Source organism: Nerophis ophidion, linkage group LG05 (genome assembly GCF_033978795.1).
Source record: "Nerophis ophidion isolate RoL-2023_Sa linkage group LG05, RoL_Noph_v1.0, whole genome shotgun sequence".
Taxonomy (NCBI): domain Eukaryota; kingdom Metazoa; phylum Chordata; class Actinopteri; order Syngnathiformes; family Syngnathidae; genus Nerophis; species Nerophis ophidion.
In genome coordinates this window covers 48,020,404-48,044,106 of record NC_084615.1, presented here as the reverse complement: position 1 = coordinate 48,044,106, position 23,703 = coordinate 48,020,404, and the positions used below count along the sequence as shown (strand labels likewise).

At 38.4% G+C, this 23,703-nt stretch overlaps 1 protein-coding gene across 4 annotated transcripts in view; it reads right to left on the bottom strand.

Annotated features, from left to right (window-relative positions):
* Window positions 1-4,607: 4,607 nt before the first annotated feature.
* The window catches only part of LOC133553230 (A-kinase anchor protein 7-like), an 85,828-nt gene continuing 66,732 nt past the window's right edge, over window positions 4,608-23,703 (bottom strand). For 2 of the 4 annotated variants that reach the window (XM_061901186.1, XM_061901188.1), the window contains one exon: window positions 4,731-4,896. In XM_061901186.1, the coding sequence (XP_061757170.1) occupies window positions 4,872-4,896 (25 nt within the window). In that variant the 3' untranslated portion in view covers window positions 4,731-4,871. Of the gene's footprint in view, window positions 4,897-23,703 lie in introns of all 4 variants that reach the window. The other 2 variants (XM_061901185.1, XM_061901187.1) reach the window with 2 other exon arrangements.

Sequence of the window (23,703 nt, the reverse complement as noted above, 5' to 3'; positions counted from 1 at the left end):
TAGAGTATACAAATGAGTTTTAAGGTGAGACTTAAATGCTTCTACTGAGGTTATATATATATATATATATATATATATATATATATATATATATATATATATATATATATATATATATATATATATATATATATATGTGTGTGTGTGTGTTTGCTTTTCTTACATTTTATGATCTTTTGGTCAAAACCCTATTTTTTTGGGGGCAAAAATACAAAAATCTCTCCAAGAAAGATTTTCAAAGTGGAATATTTGATGTGAAGTAATTGGATCCCTAAATAGGTAAATAATTGATAGCAACGTTGATTTGAATTAATTTCACTAACATTCTTAGGGATCCAAAAATACCTCACTCATTTTTACATTCAACGCTTAAATCCCTCTATCAGCTTCAGACAATAGATAGTGTAATTAGCTTAGAATGGTTATAAAATTAATTTTTATAATTATTCATATCTAAAATATATATATTTTTCATGTTTTTGTATGTCCTTTTTGTCCTTAAATCAGTCAATAATTCACAGCAACATTGATTTTGATTCATTATTTTTGGAGAGATTATAAAAACAATTCAATCAATCAATCAATCAATCAATGTGTATTAATATAGCCCTAAATCACAAGTGTCTCAAACTGTTGCACAAACCACAACAACATCCTCGGTAGAGCCCACATAAGGGCAAAGAAAAACTCACACCTAGTGGGATGTCTGTGACAGTGACAATGATGACTATGAGAAACCTTGGAGAGGACCCCTGGTGGGGAGGGGTGGGTGGGGGGATTAGGGTAAGTAGTCCTGGGTTCAATCCCGGGCTTCGGATGTTTCTGTGTGGAGTTTGCATGTTCTCCCCGTGACTCCGGGTACTCCGGCTTCCTCCCACCTCCAAAGACATGCACCTGGGGATAGGTTGATTGGCAACACTAAATTGGCCCTAGTGTGTGAATGTGAGTGTGAATGTTGTCTGTCTATCTGTGTTGGCCCTGTGATGAGGCGACTTGTCCAGGGTGTACGCCGCCTTCCGCCCGATTGTAGCTGAGATAGGCACCAATGCCCCCCGCGACTCCAAAGGGAATAAGCGGTAGAAAATGAATGGAGTCAACATTGTAATTTTTTCTCATTGAGTTCAACCTATTTGCTCGTTTATTCCACTTTTTAACTTTTTTTTTTTTTTTTTTATAAATACATTTTTTTTGTATTTTTAAAATGATGTGTCGCGGGCCTTTAAAACATTAGCTATGGGCCGCAAATGGCCCCTGGCCACACTTTGGACACCCCTGTATTAAATAGTATTACATATTATCTATAATCTCTGACACCAACCCCCAACTCTCTCTCACACACACACACACACACACACACACACACACACACACAACACACACACACACACACACACACACACACACAGTGTTCTTCCTTCACATTCAATCACATCCAAATGGGAAAATATCAGCTCTGAGGCACATGCACAAATATATTTATACAACACACACTACTCATTCCATTTCCTCATCTGTTGTTGCCATGGTGATGGGGTGCACTTGGGGCGAAGCCAGTGGGTCCCTGTCTTTTGTGCACGTATTAAACCTACGCGTGTGTGTTTGTTTGTGTGGTATGTGTGAGATGACCGCCTATTAAGGTGGAATTGAGGAGGAAAGGATCTGGTGGAGGATAGAGGCAGAGGAGATCACAAAGGAGACAAAGTAAGGATGGAGGAGGGAAAGAAAGGAAATGGATGTAGGAGATAAGGAAATTAGATATTCAGCTATAATAAATAAACGATGGATGTTTTTAATCTTTCTTTACAATACGAAGAAGGTAACATCTGTACATCATTGTGTGTGTGTGTGTGTCTTGTCCGAATTGGAAGAGTTGCTAATCACTGATGCAAAGTGATTTGTGATTGTTGCAATTAAAACTGCAATTAGAATCCTTCACCATATTGGAAACCCATTAGCATAAAACCAGTCAAATATCTTCCTTGTAACAGGAGAACTCGACTGCTTTTCATTCTGAAGTGACAGTCAAGACACGGATATTACTTTGGATTCTCATATCCTCTTCTTTATAGTTAAAATGAAAACACACACACCCCAAAAGCAAACACACAAAAAGGACATTTGCACACACAAGAGTTACTTGTGATGATTGAAAACAAAATAGTCCCTCGTGGAGAAACACTGATCAAATAATGTGCACACACAGAGAGAGAGAGAGAGAGAGAGAGAGAGAGAGAGAGAGAGAGAGAGAGAGAGAGAGAGAGAGAGAGAGAGAGAGAGAGAGAGAGAGACAGAGAGAGAGAGGAGAGAGAGAGAGAGAGATGAGAGAGAGAGAGAGAGAGGAGAGAGAGAGAGAGAGAGAGAGAGAGAGAGAGAGAGAGAGAGAGAGAGAGAGAGAGAGAGAGAGAGAGAGAGAGAGAGAGAGAGAGCAGGCTGATGGGACAAGTGTATTTAAGAGGATTTGAAGAAGTGTTAAGAACTTGGCGACATATTAAAAATATTTGTTGTCTTCATGAAATTGAATACAATAAAATGGACATTTTAACACTGAGCAAAGGACAAAAAAACAACTGTGGCTGTTAAAATAGGCATACAAAGTCAAAGATTTTCTATTTCACAGGAACTACAGCAAAAACAGGCCTGTCAAAGATCCTTTATAGAAGTGTGACATGAAATCCGATAGTTTCATCTGAGAGTTAACGTTGGTCTTTGCCAGGTCGTAATGCCGTGTTGAAGAAAAACAAACAAAAGCTACATTGAACAAGATCTCAATGATTAGCACTGAAAAGATGAACAGTTACCATCTTACTTTACTCGCAAACTACAATAGCAAAATATTAGTATATAAGCAGGAAAAAAAAAAAATTTTCTGTCGAAAACATCTTCAGGATGCCACAAGTTTAATGAACAAAGATTGTTTACAACACAGATGGAGGAACAGCACTTGTGTTTGCTTTTAATCAAATCCAACATAAAAAGTTACAACTGAAGTTTTATTTCACTCCTTTTTCATCGCAAAGAAAATATTTTTTGTCATTAAGAAGTAAGCACCAACTGTTTATGCGCTAAATCATATGTTGTATGAAAACAACAAAAATTGTAGATGATTGATTTTACGTAGACTGTGAGGAATTATGATTATATTGTGGAAAAAAATTCCCAATCAATTTTGGATAAAAATGAACATGAATAATTGAATATATCCAATGTTTCTTACACAGAAAAAAATGATGAAACAAAACATTAAATACAACTAAAACCCATTGCCAAATTAAAATAAAATACATTTGATAACTTAAATAAAAACTAAATCAATTAGACGAGTTAAATAAGAAATTAAAAGAAAAACAATGTTTTTCTCTCCTTCCTTTTCTTATGTTTACGGGGCGCCACTCACCTGGCAACCCAACCAACCTCCTGTCTTGTATTCCCCTTTATTGGGAAATTTTATTTCTCAGGATGCTTGACATTTGTTATACTCTTTTTTTTTGCAATTACAAATAAAAGCATCTGATCTCATTTCATCATAAACTAAACAAAATATATATACACATTCCGATTCAACTGAGCAAAATAACAATACATTTGCCTAATTAAATAAACAAAACGCAATTATTTTTTGCCAAATTACACAAACAAAAAACATTTGGCAAATCAACTAAACCAAAAATACATTTGTCAAATAAATAACAAAACCAAAACAATTTGCCAAACTAAATAAAAAAAAAACTAATACAATTGCTGAATTAACTCAACAGGAAACAATCAATTTGACAAATTAAATAAACAAACAAAATCAAAAAACAAAAAATGGCAACAAAAACAAAATCAAACTGCCAAAATAAGAAACAAACAAACAAAAAAAAATCTATTCGCCAAATGACATAAAAAAGGGATAACCTATGTCGTATTCACACAATGGAAGCATTTTGTTTTCTCCCAAAAAACGCCGAAGTTAGAGGATAAAAATGCAGATTTAGCGCAACTCTTTCACCCAACTTGACATCACGTCTATACGTGTGAACTATTGTCCTTTAAGCTTCCACGCTTGTGTGACTGGGTTGGCCTCCAGGCCACTAGGGGGAGACAGGTCTTCAGTCATCGCTTAAAAAGTGTTAAGCTAGCATCAGCAGTAGTAAACGTCAAGCATGGCTACGATTAATAAAGTGAGGTGTAATAGTGAATAAAGTAGATTTGTGCATTGTCAGCGAAGACTTAACGTGATAATATCGTATAAAATAACTAACAGGAAGTCATGATAGTAAAGGAGAAGTGCTCGTCCTGTAGCGTAGCGTAGTCCACTGGGGTTCTACGCTAACACGAGTAGTGTTATTGTGCTGGCAACAAGCTGTCAAAGATTGTCTCCCTACAGGATGGCAGTCAAACACGTGTAGTGACAAATCATGTGAGGCGAACGAAGCGCCGTGCAACATGTTATGCTTTAGGAATCTCACCATGTCTTTTGCGCCATGGTTGACCCGTTCTCGGTTAAAAACATCAAAAAAATCATGTGAGCGACAACTCTTGACACAAAGCAGCAAATTAGCAAAGACAAAAAGCGACAAACAATTGGCACTTTTTTGGCTGCTACCTGAGTCAAACTAGGGAGGTTAGTAAGCTGGTTTGGAGCTGAGCGTCCAAAGCGTTCTCAGTCCGTCAAGCCTGCTGGACAACAAGCTGCCCGGTCACGGACTCCTTCAGACGTCCAATGATGTCACTTCCTGGCGTCTGTGTTGTCTGTCTTTGTTATTGTTCCCTCCGCAGGCACGTTGGGACCGCCCCCGTTCTGGAGCGTTTCCTGTTTGTATTGCTGCAGAGCCCGATTGACAGCATCGTCCACCAATCGCTTACTGATCCTCAGGAGCTCCGCCTCATCAAGCTCTGATCGGCGACGCCCACCTGCGATTAGGAAAAGAAGCACACCTCTGTGATCATTTGATCAAAACACCACATAAGATTGCGTGACAACAAAACTGCAAAGGAAAATATGATTCATTTCCAAACATCACAGAGAAAAGTCGTAAAATAACAACTTAAACGCAGTCTGATAGTTTATATATCAGTGATGAAATATTAAAACTGCAACACATGCCAATACCGCCTTTTTAGTTTACTAAATTGCAATTTTAAAGTTCCCGGGAGTTTCGTCTTGAAAACGTTGTGTAATGTGTATATGTCAGGAGCCCCCACACTTATGACATCATCGTTTGCGACTTCTGGTAAAGGCAGGGCTTTTTTGTGAGCACCAAAAGTTGCGAACTTTATCGTGGATGTTCTCTACTAAATCCTTTCAGCAAAAATATGGCAATATCACGAAATGATCAAGTATGACACATAGAATGGACCTGCTATCCCCGTTTAAATAATGAACATCTAATTTCAGTAGGCCTTTAATGTGTAATTTCAACAAATGAACGTCAGCATTTTCATTCCAATGTGAACACCAAAAGGCAATTTTTCTTTGAACATTACAAAAACCTATTTTCATAAGTAGAACTTTGAAGTGTTCTTGTAACTTATGAACATTTTGCTCCACTACTTAGTACCCCTCGCAAATTGTAAAAAACACTTCAGTTCACCATTTTGGTTTTAAAATTCACATGTGCAATTATTTACAAATAATAAACCAAATGACTTCATTCTTCTGACAGTATGTGTCAGAATAATTGTATTTAAGTTATCACAAAACTTTGTGTTTCAATGAGTTTAAGGCGAGCAGACAAAAACTGTCTTTGATCTTACCAATCAAAAGGCTTGTAAAACTCCCGTGTACGATGGGAAGCGACATGAACTTGTCGGTTACTTTGATTACATTGTAATACACAGAAAGATTTTCTTGACCCGAGATCTACAAAGCGGAGAGGAAGCAGGACCTGACGCAAGCATCTTTTTTTTTTTTAAACTGTTTTGTGACCAAGGGGAACGGCTGTTTACGAACCTCCTTCATTTAGAAACAGCTGTTGCCATGTAATCAGGGAAAGTCCAAATAAAAGAGGTGTGCAACCTTTTGTGAGAGCACGGTGAAAGACTGTACAAAGAGTACAGCCCAGACGTTTATCCTCAATGAGCTAAATGGAATTCTGTCTCTGTTCAATTCCTTGCTTGTTGTCTGTTTAATAGATGTCATCGGGGTTTTGAACCCGACAGTATGACTTTTTTTCCTGTAATGTTACGTCTATTTTTGTAAAAATTTAACTTTGTTTTTGTAACATTTCACCTCTGTTCTTGTAATATCATGACTTTTTTCTTTGTAATATTCAGACTTGATTTTCCTAAAATTACATCTTAATTGTAATATTTAAACTTCATTCTTGTAACATTGTGACTTTTTTGTTTCCTTGTCATTTTACATTATTTTTGTAAAATTACAAATCAACTTTCATTAAGAACGTTATTTTGGTAATATCATGTAAAATGTACAGGGGATCTTACAGTTTAAAATCTGAAATGTCTTAAATTTGATTAAAAAAAAACCTCATGAAATGTCTTAAGTACGACCATGAAAGGTCTTAAAAATATATAACGTTATCTTTATTTTAAAAAAAATATGCATAAACTTCTAAATGTTTGGGTTTTGAGGGTGCATGCCACCAATCCAAAATCCGAGGTATTTGTGTGAGATTGTAAGTGTTAGTTCAACCATTTGTGTCTATTGAACAAACAACGCCTGGGGCCTCATGTATTAAGAGTTGTGTGACATTCCTAATAAAAGCAGACGTATGGTCAAATCCAGAGAACTATGTTCCCAAGTAAAAATTCATATGTATTAAAGTGTTGGCAAGCACAAAACAAATCAAATTTTTTTTTACATTGCAATCAACTTGAAATTGGTCCTAGACCACGCCCCCTTATAAATACACAAATCATATTGAAATTAGCCATGTGATTGAGCTCGGCATGTTCTGACCAATCAGAAGTCAGTAGGAGGTGCTTTTTTTCCTGGTACGAGTAAACGTCAGAGCGATTGTTGTCATTGCCTTGTCTACGAGATGTGAACACAAGCTGGAATAAAAAAAAGAAAGGGTCATGTCAGGAATAAAATGAAGAAAATAGATGTGCATGGCCAAAACTGACTCGGGGAGATTAGAAGAGACGGGTGACTCTGATTACGTTTGTGTAACTTATAACAAAAATGTGTTGTTACAGTAGCCTGCTCACATGAGCCAGATTAGAGTTTCATGTGAAATCAATGATAAATTGTTTTCATTTTGGTCATAAAAACTTTTAAAATTTGACTTAACTTGCAGAGACCCTGCAAAAACACATGCCTGTAGTGATGTTTTGTATTCAAGCGTCTTTTTTTTAATCGAAAGTCCTCTTCAAATAATAATGGTCTTGTAAGGCAGCAGCATCAAATTATTTTTTGCTCTTTACAACAAACAAGCACTGCGAGGTTTTGCTGTATCAAACAAGGCCAGAAAAAACAAGTAAAGTTGCATGGCAAGTCTGTATTTTGAATGATTGACCTTCAATGCACTGATTAGTTAGTTGGAATTAAAATCCCGTCATTTCACATTTTTTCATAACAATAAATCTCATCATTGCAATCATTTATTTTCCTGATTGCAATGTTGATTAGAACATGAAAGGACATGAGGTGGTGACTTGTCCAGGGTGTACCCCGCCTACCGCCCGAATGCAGCTGAGATGGGCTCCAGCACCCCACGTGACCCCGAAAGGGACTATCGGTAGAAAATGGATGGATGGATGGAAAGGACATGAGGATGTGTTGGGAGGTCTGATGGTTTCCTTGTGTGGCAAAACAAATAGTCCATTATGCACAAAACCTCCTAAATAAATGTCAATTGAGGAGATGCATACAAAGTTAAAACTATTTAGAATTCTTGAAACAACTTTATATAAATATTTGTTTCACTCAGTGCCAAATTGTGAATCAGTGGTTGTCATGGCGACAGACATTTGAAGGGAGTGTTTAAGTAGTCGAGTTCTTCATGTTAAAATGGCTTTGATTGGCTATGTTAATTATTTTCAAGCACATGATTGAATTTCTAATGAATGATGTATGTCATTGCAGCAAAACAAAGAATAGTAATCATTGAAATGAAAACCTGCACTGGGGAAAAACAGATTAAAAATCTCCTTCAGGACTTTAATCATATGCCTGCCCTGCTGTTTGTGTTCACTCCAGCTTGAATCATTTGAATACAAATACCGATTACTGTAGTATAAAGAAAGTGCTAACACAACACTTTGTGTTTAATAGTGTATATTTTTTAACATGCAAAAGTTGCTGAAGATGTTAGTTTGCTTCCTAACTTAACACAACTGACCAGTGACAGAAAACTAAACTAAATGTTTAAAGAAAGCAGAATGCCAATTTTTTTTCTATTTGAAGTACTCACAGAAAATGCAAACAAATTTCCTTATTAATGATGTTCAAACTGTAAAATATGTTCATCATCCATCATCTCCTTCTCTTGTTTGCTACACTTTTGAGATGCACAAACGCTCGCTTTTTAGGTTCATGAAGGAAATTGGTCAGTCTTTAGGCTTTGCTACACATCCTGAAGTGCAGTCTGTAGCTCGGCCAACCTTCGTTAGTCAGTTATAGACGCAGGAAGTATGATCATTGAGTTTTTCTTCTGCTGATAAGTTGACCAAGCATAATGTTAAAATGTAGTGTTAACAAAACTTGCATAGCTAATTTAGCTATATGCTAATATTTGTAAGCTCCTGTCCCACCCCTTAATGTTATATTGTTGTATGTGATATACATGACATCTATTACATTGGACAAGTGCACAGGTACAGTGTTTACTTCAAAAGTGGATCAAGTACACAGCACAGACAAACAGATCATTAGCATTAAACCAACAGACACACAAAATGGTGTGTTGATAAAACCACTGTCTAATGAATTACCTTCATACCATTGAGACTGATTACAAACAGAACCCAACACCACAATAGAAGTTGCCAGCATGCACAAATAGCATTGAGCAACAAGCTTGTTGGAGCCTCCGAGTCAACAACCGGACCTGATGTAACGTGCAAGGTTCAACAAAGGTCTTTATATTGTTTGAGTGTTTGCCCCGGTTGTGCCTTGATAGCTGAGGGAATAAAAAAATGGAGGTAGGTTCCATTTGAAATAAAAATATTAAGGTTTAATATTTTTTTCTCCTGGTCAATATTTTCCATAGGTCATGAAAAATATCAATAAATATCGATATTGACCAATATGGAAACACTTACATTGTGACACAGTTTTCAGCCATATCGCCAAGCCCTACTGGTACTCAACAGTTCAATTTACGGCACTTGTGTTTTCCATCCATTTCCTACCGCTTTTCCTTTTCAGGGTAGTGGGCGGTGCTGGAGCCTATCTCATCTGGATTTGGGTGGAAGGCAGGGTAAACCCGGGATAAGTCGCCACCTCATCACAGAGCCAACACAGATAGACCGACAACATTCACACTCACATTCACATGCTAGGACCAATTTTTTAGTGTTGGCAATCAACCTATTCCCAGACAGATGTTTTGGTGTTGTGTGTATTAAAATTGAATATTTTTATCAAACATTTAACAGTGAGTTGATAATGACAACTATGCTGTCCAATTGTTGTATTCTGATTCCTTTCACTTCAGAGTCTCATTTGCAAGTATTGTATAGTAGACTTTGCGTGCAGTGGCAATTCTAATACGTTAGATGGCAGTAGTGTCGGCTACTTTGTGTTCGATTTGAGGTGAATTGATATCCAGTAGTTCCGACAGACTTCTGTACCCAGCTCTATGCATAATATAGAGTACATGCCATTAAAAATAAATAACTACCTGAAAAAAAAAAGGTTCAACAAAGGTTTCCAAATATGGAATCTTTGATTTTTATGTGACTTGATAATCAAGTCACATAATATTCCATCAGTACTACAAAGTGTCAAGTTGATACTTTTAGTGCTGATGTAATTCGGTCAGTACCTAAAAAAAGTATGGAATTTGGTACCCATTCGGCTGTACAAATGTTTTATTTAAGGCTTAAGAGTGACACAGATGTGCATGTTTACATCCTGGCACGGAGCTACACTCTGGAAAGTTTTAAAAACTCAAGTACTTCAAATACCAGCCCGACACACGTATTTTATCTTTAACGGCCCACTTCTGTGACACAAATTCCAGTCAGGCTTTCAAGAACCTTCTATGCGGTAGAAAGTGTTTTTTAGTAAGATGGGAGCTACATTTGCTATCAACATTCGCACACACACAATCAAAATCTCTCATTTACGGCCAGAATAAAACTGTTGAGAGTAGCACCGCATAATTAATTTGTTTACGTTGTGCAGTAAAATAATGATAACATGTCGGATTGACATTTTTCTTTTTGGGCTGAGATGAAGTTGGAGTTTTAGACATAGAAACAAACAGAAGAGATACTTGGGTTAATGGAGGTCTGAAGTAGGGTAAAGAAGGCAGCAGGTGCTGAGAGGGAGGATGGGCGACAAGGAATGAGCAAGAAACCACCTTGAAGGGTCAGTAAAAGACCAAGGACAGGAGAGACATGATAAAGCAGACTTCTGCAACACTGATGGTGATGATGATGCAGCAACTTCCTCAGGAAATGCCTTTGACACAAGATATTGACTTCAGTCTCAAACTGAAGCTGCTGATGCTAACTTGCAGTAAATTATAGCGTCAGGGATTTCAATTTATTCACCAAAACCGCAAAGAAGACGAACAGCAGCTGACATGTGGAAAACAGTTTCTTAAACCAAGCTTTTGACTTTAATAATTATTTGGAGTACATGACAAAGTGTAAAGAAAAACTTAGCCCTTATTATCCACATGCTAATATCTTGTAGAACACAGTAACATCACAACCAATGTTGTAATAGCCCTAAAGAGAAAACTGCTGAGCAGAGGTGGGTAGTAACGCGCTACATTTACTCCGTTACATCTACTCGAGTAACTTTTGGGATAAATTGTACTTCTAAGAGTAGTTTTTATGCGACATACTTTTACTTGAGTATATTTATAGAGAAGAAACGCTACTTTTACTCCGCTCCATTTATCTGCAATCAGGTCGCTACTCGCTACTTTTTTTTTATCGATCTGTTAATGCACGCTTTGTTTGTTTTGATTTTGTCAGAAACGCATTCAAAGTAGGATCTACGCATGCTTGCGTTTCACCAATCACATGCAGTCACTGGTGACGTTGGACCAATCAAACAGAGCCAGGTGGTCACGTGACCGTCACACGTAGAACCCGACATGTGGAAAAACTTATTGGGGTGTTACCATTTAGTGGTCAACTGTACGGAATATGTACTGTACTGTGCAATCTACTAATAAAAGTTTCAATCAAACAACCAATCAATCAAAAGTGTAAAGGAAAAAAGACACTTTTTATTTCAACCGTACTTCCCGTCAAAAGCCTAAAGACCGATCGCACAGTTCCTGTCTTCACAATAAAAGTGCCGCTCCATCGCACCTGCGCTAACAAAATAAGAGTCTCCGAAAGCCAGCGCAAACAAACTAGCAAGCTACGGAGTTTGCCGCCAATGTATTTCTTGTAAAGTGTATAAAAACAAATATGGAATCTGGACAAATAAGATGCCAAAAAACAACGACTGTCATGTGGTATTAGACAGGAAGGAGGAACTTTTTTTCTCCTCCATTTGAAAACCGGGACGTTATCAGCACTACTGTCTGATTCCAATCAATGCAAGTCATCAGAATCAGGTAATACACAAACTTATATTCTTGTCTTCATGAAAGATAGGAATCTGTATGTTACACATGCATGTATAGTCATTAAAACACCCTTAACATGTGAACAAAAACGGCAAAATAAATAAATATAAATTATATACTGTATATATAAAGGTATGTATATATATATATATATATATATATATATATATATACATATATATATATATATATATATATGTGTGTGTATGTATATGTATATATGTGGTAGCTCACCTTGACTTGGTTATTTATTAAGTAATTGATCAACGTTGAAAAACTTATTGGGGTGTTACCATTTAGTGGTCAATTGTACGGAATATGCACTGTACTGCAATCTACTAATACAAGTTTCAATCAATCAATCAATCAATCAATCAATCAATCAATCAATGCCTACTGAGCCTATGGTGCTTTTAAGTTATTGTGGCTCAATTTGCCTTATTTTTTTTTATTTTAATGTATTATTATTTAATATATAATATTGTTTTAGTTGCTTAAGAGATATTCCTGGCTCTGAATTTGCTCATTGCTATTTTTATGTTTTTGTGCATTATTTGTTGCCGTAATCATTAAACGAACAGGTTAATCATCGGTTACTCAGTACTTGAGTAGTTTTTTCACAACATATATTTACTCATGTAATATTTGGGTGACTACTCCTTACTTTTACTTGAGTAATAAATCTCTAAAGTAACAGTACTCTTACTTGAGTACAATTTCTGGCTACTCTACCCACCTCTGCTGCTGAGTAAACAACAGCATGGCGAGTGCAACACATATGGACTGGGACTGGGTAGCAACGTTGTACAGCGTATGCAAAACATGATAAAGCTCCTGGATGCTTCAAATGCAGCTATTGCCATTTTGGGATTTTATAACAAAAAGCACCATGAAATTGCTCTCGTCTTGGTTAAGCTAGGTTTTCACCAGAGGGTCCAGGACCCCTGGGGTTCCGCAGAGGTACTTCGGAAATAAATGCGATCAAAAGTCTGCTTACAATGGAGCCTATGGAAGATGCTCTATTCTACCTATAAAGCCCTTAAAAACATCCAAACACCTCCATTAAGGTTTTATAGACATGATGTAAGTATATATGTTACGTTTTTTTGCTCATTTAAGCATACGCAGCACATCACAACGTTTGCTTGTTTGTCAACTATCACTGATTACTACTCACTGTAGACTTTATGAGGGCCAACAAACATAATAAAACATTGCTTACTGTTCAGGGTCTGCAGTCATTAAGATAATCCTTGCTAAGAAAAGGTGGAACCAAGTGTCTTTTTGTGTCGTTCGTGCCGTTTCTGGGTCTAAATTGGCTGTCAAAGTGTACCAAGTAATTGCGATACGTCTTAATCAGGGATGATGTTTTTTAAGAAATTATCGATTTTTATGCCATTATCGAATCGATTCCTTATCGATTCTCTTATCGAATCCAGATAGGTTCTTGTATGTGGAAAAAAACAATACTTGGTTTGACAAAAGCTCACTTTAATTTTTTTAAGAAAAAATAAAAATAAAAATAAATATTGACTGTTGTTACTTCCCCAAAATTTGTTATAAAATAAATAAATATTGACTGTTAGTGCCCCTTTAAGTGGGCCACCTAAGAAAAATACATGCAGGGAAAATCCTGCATTCATTTGAATTGTACAGCATTTTACATTTGAAACAAATATCAGAGTAATGGTGTTGTTTACTTTTTGCTCCATTACATGTTAGCAAAATACAATTATTAACCTACTTGTATTCGTCTGTGTTCAAGTTAAAGGGGAGGGAATTTTTCAACATCATTCTCGTTTGCTTGCGAGTAATGTAGTTACTCTCCTACTTACTCATCTTGCTGCGCTATGGTAAATAGGTTAATTCTATGTGCTACAGAGCAAACACTGCCCTGGTTACTCTGTCTGTCATGAATGTCATCATCTAAAATAGGATAATTTCAACATTATCTTAATTCACATCTTGCAAGCACTAGTTTATTAGACAGACCTGCCAACTCTGGAGTGGTGTAGGCTACAAGATACCGTTGATGTTATCAGACACATACAAAAAGGCAAACGTTAACGTTACCGATAGCTACTGACTATGCTTAGGTAACGTTAGTCAAGCTAACATTACTGCAGTCCTGGTTGACATAAAATGAAACGTTATTTTAGCCTAAAGGCTACAAGTGAGCAGATGTAGAAATGAACCGGCAACAGTTACCATTAGTTACTCACCGGCACTATCACTGGGACTGCAGGTTGAAGCAGAGGAAGAGGCGTGTGCTTCGTCATCTCTGTCGCTGCATCTCCACGACACCTCTCTCTAACTTCAGGTTATGTACAGCCTGAACATGTTTAAACATGTTTGTTATACTGCTCCCTTTACAGGAAAGCGAAGCCTAGCAATAATTGCAGATTGCCGTTTTCTCGTCGTATTTCTTAGTAAAGTGAAGCCATGCCTTGGAGCGTTTTTTCCGGTCCATTGTTGTTGCTGCTTCTGTATCTGCCGCCGAGTGACTGAGCTACGTCATTTCCTTTGACGTGCCACAGGACATTTCCTGTGACACGGGATTCGTTCCCAGGGATTCGAATAAAGAACCAAATCTTTTTCTTTACAATAGTGGCTTCAATAACGGGAACCGTTTCTCAAAAAGGGATTCGAATCCATGGAATCGATTCTTTTCTTATCGAACAATCAGGAGAACTGGTTTCGAACATCATCCCTAGTCTTCATGTTCCTACTATCCAGGTGACAGAGATGATCTATGATGTACAATAAAGTTTGACGAGCAAGGAAACGAAGAAGCACCAGATCAGTCGATCATGTCAACATTGGCAGACATACTCGTGATCACAGCGTTGCTATAGTTTGTCTGACATAGTGCTTTTAATAACAATATCACTAATGCTTGCTTAATATTCAAGTCACAAATAATCAATGGATTATTGTTTGCGCTTTTTTTTTGTTTTTATTTTTTTATTGTGTTTTATGGGTGGAATGGAGGACCTCCCATTGGCTCCGCTGTGAACTGACTTATATTTACGAGTGAGAATGCATTAAAAAAATATGCATCTGTCATCATGCCTTTCGTAATGATTGTGAACGATAAGTATTCTTCTTTAAGCCAGCAAAGTGCATGGTCTTCAACACACAAGGCACCGGTTTATTCACATGTCCCTCCAACAAGGGACCCACACCTATTGCTGCTGGGCCAATCACAAGGCTATGTCTGTCAGGTTCCCTGTGATTGGCCAAAAGCCCATTCCAGCTAGCACCAAGCTTATGTTTAAGTGTTTGGATAAATAGATCATTTTGTAACAAAACAACAAACAAGTAAATGAGAGATAAGACTCCATCTCAAAAACCACAGATTAACAAGATATAGTACCTTCAGGACAAGTTTAACTTAAAACACCATTTTATGCAAGATATAAAAGGAGGTTACCGCTTCATTTCTCTCATATCAGTTTGAGGGTCCGTGGCCTGGAAAATGTTAAATACCCCTGGTTTAAGACAATATTTTTTTATGTTTTAATAATTAGCATACACTCCTCCCTGAGCTGCCACCTTACTGTGTTGGAAAAGTTTGCATCACCTTATGATCCTAGAAGCTATGTTGTCCAAGGCTTCGATGCCCCTGGTAGGGTCTCCCATGACAAACAGGTTCTAATTGAATAAGGCCTCTGGTTGGAGCATTTTCAGACTACATTTCCAACGTAACACTAACTACACACTGCTACAAAGTGCCTCACTCAGGAATACAAGTCTGCTTTGCTGGGATATTTGTTTTATTTTTCTTATGTTTCATCCTGCACAGCATGGAGGAGAAGAAATAAGTGTACCTCTGTGGAGGTAGTGAGCATGAACAACAATGATGAATATTTTAGAGCGTTTACTTTTGTTGAGGTTTGAAAGGACACAGACGAAGTGATGAAAGAGTTAAACTCAGAAGCATCAGAGAAAGAAAGAAAAAAAGTTGGCTGAGGAACATGAATGGATGCAAAATAATGAATAAAGTCAGCGCCTCTTCTCTTCCCTTGCTTATATTTATTGCACATGTGAATGACATTTACGAATGTTTCATATGTATTTGTATCTAAAGGTAAGTACTATGTTTTAAACTTTCCTTTAATGTACAGTAGCAGATACAATTCTTCTAAAGTCGACATGTATTACTGGCAGATTTATCCATGTGACTTATTGTTGGTGTTAAGGGTGTGAACACAACTGTGACACCATGTTGGAGATCACGCATGCGCTGTTTGCATACAAAAACGTGCTGTCATGTTGGGTCATCATATAATCACACACTTTGTATGCCGACAACCTCCTGCTGTTGTTCTGCCCCTCATTAGTTTTCACCCCCAGCATCCTTCCTTTGCCTCTTTCTGTCTTGGTTCCAGGTCTCTGTCGGCCCTCAGAAGTAGGCCACAGTGGCTTGACTGGTAATAGCTATGCAGCTGCGAGTGTGGACACTTGCGCAGTGCAGGCAAGCGAATAAACAGGAAGACAGCGCACATGAAGGCTAACGCAACATTACACGGTTTTAGCAAGGATATTTTCACAAAAGTGCACTTGACACGCCCACACGTAAACAAAGTCTGCATTTATGACAACCTCAGTGTTCAATCATCAACCTGTGCAGCAGCGATAATGCAAGCACTTAAGTGAGCACAGAACAATAAATACAGCCCACTTACATAACCAAACACCTGAAAGTACTGACCTTTATACTGTATGTTTGCTATCTATAGCTACCTTAGCCCTAACTGTGCTACATACAATTAGCAGCAGTGGTTACGTTCACACTGCAGTATGACCACATTACAAAAAACTACTTCTATTTGTGTCCAATGTGAACTGAATGTGTTGGTGAAATGACAAGACGTCACACGTGCTGCGGTGTGTTCGCGAAAATAGTAAACATGGCCCCAATTCAAGAAGCTCTTAGTCCGGGTGCATTTCTGGCAGTTTCCAGAATTGGAGGCAATCACAGTTAACATTTTTTTAAGTAAACTATTTTCCTTTTATCAGGGCTTGCAAACTCACAGCCTATATTGAATGGCCCTCTACTTAAATTCAATGTTCAGTGTAATTGTGGCCCACGCACCATAAGCAGATAATATATTCTTGCAATACCACTCGATACGAGCTGCAATAATGGTGCAAACACAAGAGGTACAGCACATTGGGAAACACAAAGAACAACTTCCTGTAAGCAAGCTAAATTATCTTGTGGGGAACTCAACAATGTCAAAATTAGTGCTGTCAAACAATTACATTTGTAAATCAGATTAAGCACACTTATATTTTGATTAATTGTGATTAATCACTGTATATTACTTGCGGGTATAATTTATCAGGTCAGATACAAATCAGATTTATGACCACATACAAGAGGCCTGGGTTGGATTTGAGAAGATCATAACTGTACGGTTCATTCTTACATGAACAAAAAATCTGACTCACTTATGCATACTTGCCAACCCTCCCGGATTTTCCAGGAAACTCCCGATATCCAGCACCTCTACCGAAAACCTCCCGGGACAAATTTTCTCCCGAAATTCAGCCGGAGCTGAGGGCCACGCCCCCTCCAGCTCCATGCGGACCTGAGTGAGGACAGCCTGTTTTCACGTCCGCTTTCCCACAATATAAAACAGCGTGTCTGCCCAATGACGTTATAACTGTAGAATCCAGAGCGAGTTCTTGGTTTGTCATGTGAGTTTATTGTCGGGCAGTTTCATTAACGTCCTCCCAGCGCCGTAACGACACATAACAACAGCAGTCACGTTTTCGTCAGCCGTAAACAGCAATGTTGTGACACTCTTAAGCAGGACAATACTGCCATCTACTGTACATGCACCACAACACCTACAGGTAACACCTCCAGGCAACTTCAACCCTTTACTAATACACTCCTCCATTCAAATCCCATCTCCCCGGATGGTAAATAACCTGATGTAAATAATCGATGTATTTCTAATGTATATACTTGTTCTTATGCTATTTGAACTCACTATGTTCTTTGCTCGCTGTACATAAGACCTACACTGTTTCAATGTCCATTTCTCTGTTGATGCAATTGTTGATGACTGAAATACTGATATCAACCACAGCTCCTCATCCCACCCCCTGGATTGTAAATAATGTAAATAATTCAATGTATATACTATGATGATTAACTTTTGTGATGACTGTATTATGCTGATAGTATATATTTGTACCATGAATTGATTAACGTAGTTGAAAAACCCTTTTGGGTGTTACCATTTAGTGGTCAATTGTACGGAATATGTACTGTACTGTGCAATCTACTAATAAAAGTTTCAATCAATCATGCATATGTGACAATAACATCTACAGCTTTTAGAGAGTGCAGTGCACAACTGCGCACACAACAGCTGTAAAAAACTCCTCCCCTGTTAACCATGCCCCTGCCCCGGGAGAACCACACCCCCGCCCCACCCCAACGACGCCCCCGCCCCACCCCCCACCTCCTGAAATCGGAGGTCTCAAGGTTGGCAAGTATGCTTATGGGCAAAACAGATATCGTAATTGACATCTCCTATATTTACACTGCAGGTATATACATGCAGTCTTATTCATCCAACCTATATTTTACAATTCTTTGCCAAAACAGACATAAATGAAAGTAAATGCTGGTCAAGGGAGCAGAAAACAGTCATACACTGCAGTGTAAACATAGCCAGTAAATATATTTGCTTTTAAGCATTAAGCTTTTACAGGGAGTAGTCTATCTCCTTGCAAGAGTGCTCCAAATCACTCAAATGATAAGTTAAAAGCCTCAGTTAGTCTACATATACTTTAATTTGGGTTAGTGGGGTTGGGTGAGGTCCTTTAAAAAATTGATTCTTTTAATAATTCTGATGAATTTGATGTGTACATTGGAAGTATCTAAAACAAAAGCGAAAACATCTGTTTCAGGGTAAAGCTGTTGCAAGCAGCTGGGACAGCATGTTAAAGTGTGTTTAGTATTCTGGTGTCTCGACAAGCTGCATCTCTTGACTATTTTCGCATGTTTCCACTTTGCCCTTGGGCGTACACTTAATGGTTTTTGTTGCTAATTACACGTTAAGTGTGACTGCAATCCCAATTAAGTCCTGCAGATGTCTGTATTTTCATAGGAAATAGTTCCATTCATCCATTCATTTTCTACCGCTTGTACCTTACGGTGTACACCGCCTTTCGCCAGTGTGCAGCTGGGATAAGCTCCGGCATCCCCTGCAATCCCAAAAGGGACAAGTGGTAGTAAATGGATGGATGGATGGAAGTATTACTTTCAAATGTCATACAAGTGAAAAAATAAGTTGTCTGTTAATGGACGCAGGCGTGGTGACAATTAGCGTCACATTCACACTGCACACACAACTTTGTTTGGCAAACCTTCTGATCCCCATAAGTCCGCAAAATGTAAAATCAAATTATAGAGGCATAAAGTGATGTATCTGTCCTTAGATATACCTCCATACATAGTAATGTTTTACCTGAAGAGTTTGGTCCAGAGTTGGAGTCAAATGATTCCTTATTTTTCTCTCACCTCTTTTTGTGGTGCAGACTGGCTCGTACATGCATGTGCATACTGCATTGTTGCCATTTCTAATATCAAGTAGCGTATACTTCTAACTTAGATCTGTCAGTAAACTCCAAGCGCTGAAAACTACAACATGGCTAATATTCGAAGTGGAAGCAAGTAAATAGGACCGCCCACAAAACGGCGAAACCTAAAGAAACGGTCAAAAAAGCAGCTTGAAGACGGTCTTGTAAAACAATCTATGCAAAATTTTGACCAAAGAACCATCAATACATGTTATGTAGACCCAAATAATGTGTTTTAAAGGGAGGAGAAAAGCATTATAGGACCCCTTTAAACAATATTTTACTGAAAAGACAGGATATATACAAACCCCGTTTCCATATGAGTTGGGAAATTGTGTTAAATGTAAATCCATCCATCCATTTTTACCGCTTATTATAAACAGAATACAATGATTTGCAAATACTTTTCAACCCATATTCAGTTGAATGTGCTACAAAGACAACATATTTGATGTTCAAACTGATAAACATTTTTTTTTGTTGCAATTAATCATTAACTTTAGAATTTGATGCCTGCAACACATGACAAAGAAGTTGGGAAAGGTGGCAATAAATACTGATAAAGTTGAGGAATGCTCAACAAACACTTATTTGGAACACCCCACAGGTGTGCAAGCTAATTGGGAACAGGTGGGTGCCATGATTGGGCATAAAAACAGCTTCCCAAAAAATGCTCAGTCTTTCACAAGAAAGGATGGGGCGAGGTACACCCCTTTGTCCACAACTGCGTGAGCAAATAGTCAAACAACGTTTCTCAAAGTGCAATTGCAAGAAATTTAGGGATTTCAATATCTACGCTCCATAATATCAGCAAAAGGTTCAGAGAATCTGGAGAAATCACTCCACGTAAGCGGCTTGGCCGGAAACCAACATTGAATGACCGTGACCTTCGATACCTCAAACGGCACTGTAGCAAAAACCGACACCAATCTCTAAAGGATATCACCACATGGGCTCAGGAACACTTCAGAAAACCACTGTCACTAAATACAGTTCGTTGCTACATCTGTAAGTGCAAGTTAAAGCTCTACTATGTAAAGCGAAAGCCATTTATCAACAACATCCAGAAACACCGCCGGCTTCTCTGGGCCCGAAATCATCTAAGATGGACTGATGCAAAGTGGAAAAGTATTCTTTGGTCTGACGAGTCCACATTTAAAATTGTTTTGGGAAATATTCGACATCGTGTTATCCGGACCAAAGGGGAAGCGAATCCTCCAGACTGTTATCGACGCAAAGTTCAGAAGCCAGCATCTGTGACGGTATGGGGGTGCATTAGTGCCCAAGGCATGGGTAACTTACACATCTGTGAAGACACCATTAATGTTGAAAGGTACATACAGGTTTTGGAACAACATATGCTGCCATCTAAGCGCCGTCTTTTTCATGGACACCCTGCTTATTTCAGCAAGACAATGCCAAGCCACATTCAGCACGTGTTACAATAGCGTGGCTTCGTAAAAAAAGAGTGCGGGTACTTTCCTGGCCCGCTTGCAGTTCAGACCTGTTTCCCATCGAAAATGTGTGGCGCATTATGAAGCGTAAAATACGACAGCGGAGACCCCGGACTGTTGAACGACTGAAGCTCTACATAAAACAAGAATGGGAAAGAATTCCACTTTCAAAGTTTTAACAATTAGTTTCCTCAGTTCCCAAACGTTTATTGAGTGTTGTTAAAAGAAAAGGTGATGTAACACAGTAGTGAACATGCCCTTTCTCAACTAAATTGGCACATGTTGCAGCCATGAAATTCTAAGTTAATTATTATTTGCAAAAAAAAAAAAGTTTATGAGTTTGAACACCAAATATCTTGTCTTTGTAGTGCATTCAATTGAAGATGGGTTGAAAAGGATTTGCAAATCATTGTATTCCGTTTATATTTACATCCAACTCATATAGAAAAGGGGTCTGTACCATACAAGAGGGTTTCCCTTCATCACGCCATGGCGTCATAGGTTCCGTTTCCTTTTCAAAGTTGTTCCATTTTCCACTTCTTGATTTTGGTTGATTAATTCCAACTTGCACTGAATAAAAGACAAATTAAAGACTGCACTGTTTAGCCATCAATGCTAATGCTTAAAACAACGTGCTTCTCGTATTTGTGTGCGTCTCAATTTGTGTCTAAAACCTCCAGAAAGCGACTTCAATTTAGAGTGCTGTTCGTGCAGTTGGCACAGCGACGGAGAACATCCAATGAGTTTGAAAATCTGCTTGCAACTCTGCATCAGCTGTGCGAGATCAGGCCCGAAATTCATTCAATTGTCCTATGACCGTTCAGGAACTGCCGATAGACCAAAAGGAACTCGTAATAAGCGTGAAAGTGGCTTCATAAGAGACTCCAAGACCTAAGCAAGATGCTACAACCACAACACTAAAGTAAACACTTTGATTGCTGGGCACACACACCTCCTAAACAAGTCAACTATTGTGTGCAACTACTGCAGCTAACAGGTCACATGCTAAACACACACGGTCGTCTACCAATGACCTCGCCATTCTCACTAAACACTGAACAGCGTGCTCTCACAATTGTTCACACAACAACGTTCCTTGTTGGCCATCAGCTGCAGGACATGCAATCCCCCGAAAGGCACACATGCATTCATGCACGTCACCATGGACCTTAATCTGTCTGGACAACACACACATACACACCCACACATGGACGACACTTACTGATTTTCTCCTCTGCTTGTGAGAAAGGGAAGCAGCACAGTTGACCCATGGCGTCTCCAACAACCCCTCTCTTCCCTTCTTTTACCCCCTTACTTGTTATAAAAGCACATTTAGAACAAGACTTCACTGCCCTACGTATCGATGCCGGTATTTACAGGAAGACGCTGCTAGGAATGCAAGTGAGAGGATGAAAAAAAAAATCTAAAGAAGAGAAGGGGGATTTCTTATTTCTCCACTTAAGAAAAAGTAAAGGCAGCACAAAAATGAACCGGTGGCTCCTCGCTCGTGCTCGACTTTGTACTGACACAGCGTGGAGGAGGAGGAAGAAGAGGAGGAGGGAGACAAGCAAGAGAGGGAGGGAGATAGCTCTGTGTGTGTGTGCGTGTGCAGCAGAAAACATGACTGCAATGCTTAATGATGGTGTGCACTGTGCGACATGATGTATGATGTGTGTCTGGACAATGCTTCAATAAGAAGTGGTGGTAAGAGTTTTAGCAGGGCGAGGAAAAGGGAGAACGATGATGCCAGATTCTGTGTGTGAGTGTGAGTGTGTGTGTGTAAAAGGAAGAAGGGAAGGAGGAGGGAGATTTAGGGTACAGGCTCCGCCTTTGTGTCATCACTGTAGCTTGAATAATGCCCGGTGAATGGCCTGCAGCTGTGGCCTGCTGCTGCATGCGAATGTGTTGTTTAGATGTTTGCACTGCTTTTTCTGTATCTGCGTGTGTGTGTGTGAGTAATAATAATTTTAAAAAAAATGGTAGTACGATGTAATTTTTTCACGAACAAAATCATGCTAATTTAAATATTATGTTCCAGGGTCATCCTGCAGCTATTATGAAACCTTCATTAACTACACAGGCAATTCAAACTGTGTGAAGTTGCCAAGTAAGAGTGATAAGCCTCACTTATGCGCCTCAGTTTTCAACGTTATTATTAGTTGTCAAGTGTAATAAGAAGTTGACCGTTGAAAAATGTCAAAAAAACACAAGAAAACATCCTCGCTCAGCTGGTGTCTTACTGCTTACTATTTTCTTTCTCATGCACTACTGCAAATGTGCTAGTCAAATATATCCTACAGACTAGTAGGAGTGCTTTGCTGTTCTTAGTAATTTACTGGAAAAACATTGGGTGGCTCCCAATTTTTGAACTCAACATGTGGCTTGGATTTGGTCTTTTCTCCTGTGCTTTTATTTCTTAAAGGATGCACATTTTTATCCAAGAGGAGACATAGGCACAGTGGAGATTTTTCAATATAATAGGGTTGTTTAAAGGCCTACTGAAATGAGATTTTCTTATTTAAACGGGAATAGAAGGTCCATTCTATGTGTCATACTAGATCATTTCGCGATATTGCCATATTTTTGTTGAAAGGATTTAGTAGAGAAAATCGACGATAAAGTTTGCCGCTTTTGGTACTTCCTGAAAAAGCCTCGCCTTTACAGGAAGTCGCAGACGATGACGTCGCAAGTGTGGGGGCTCCTCACATATTCACATTGATTTTAATGGGAGCCTCCAACAAAAACAGTTATTCGGACCGAGAAAACGATAATTTCCCCATTAATTTGAGCGAGGATGAAAGATTCGTGTTTGAGGATATTGATAGCGATGGAAAAGAAAAAAAAAAAAAAAAAAAAAAAGTTAAAAAAAAAAAACGCGATAGCATTGGGACATATTCCGATGTTTTTAAACAAATTTACTAGGATAATTCTAGGAAATC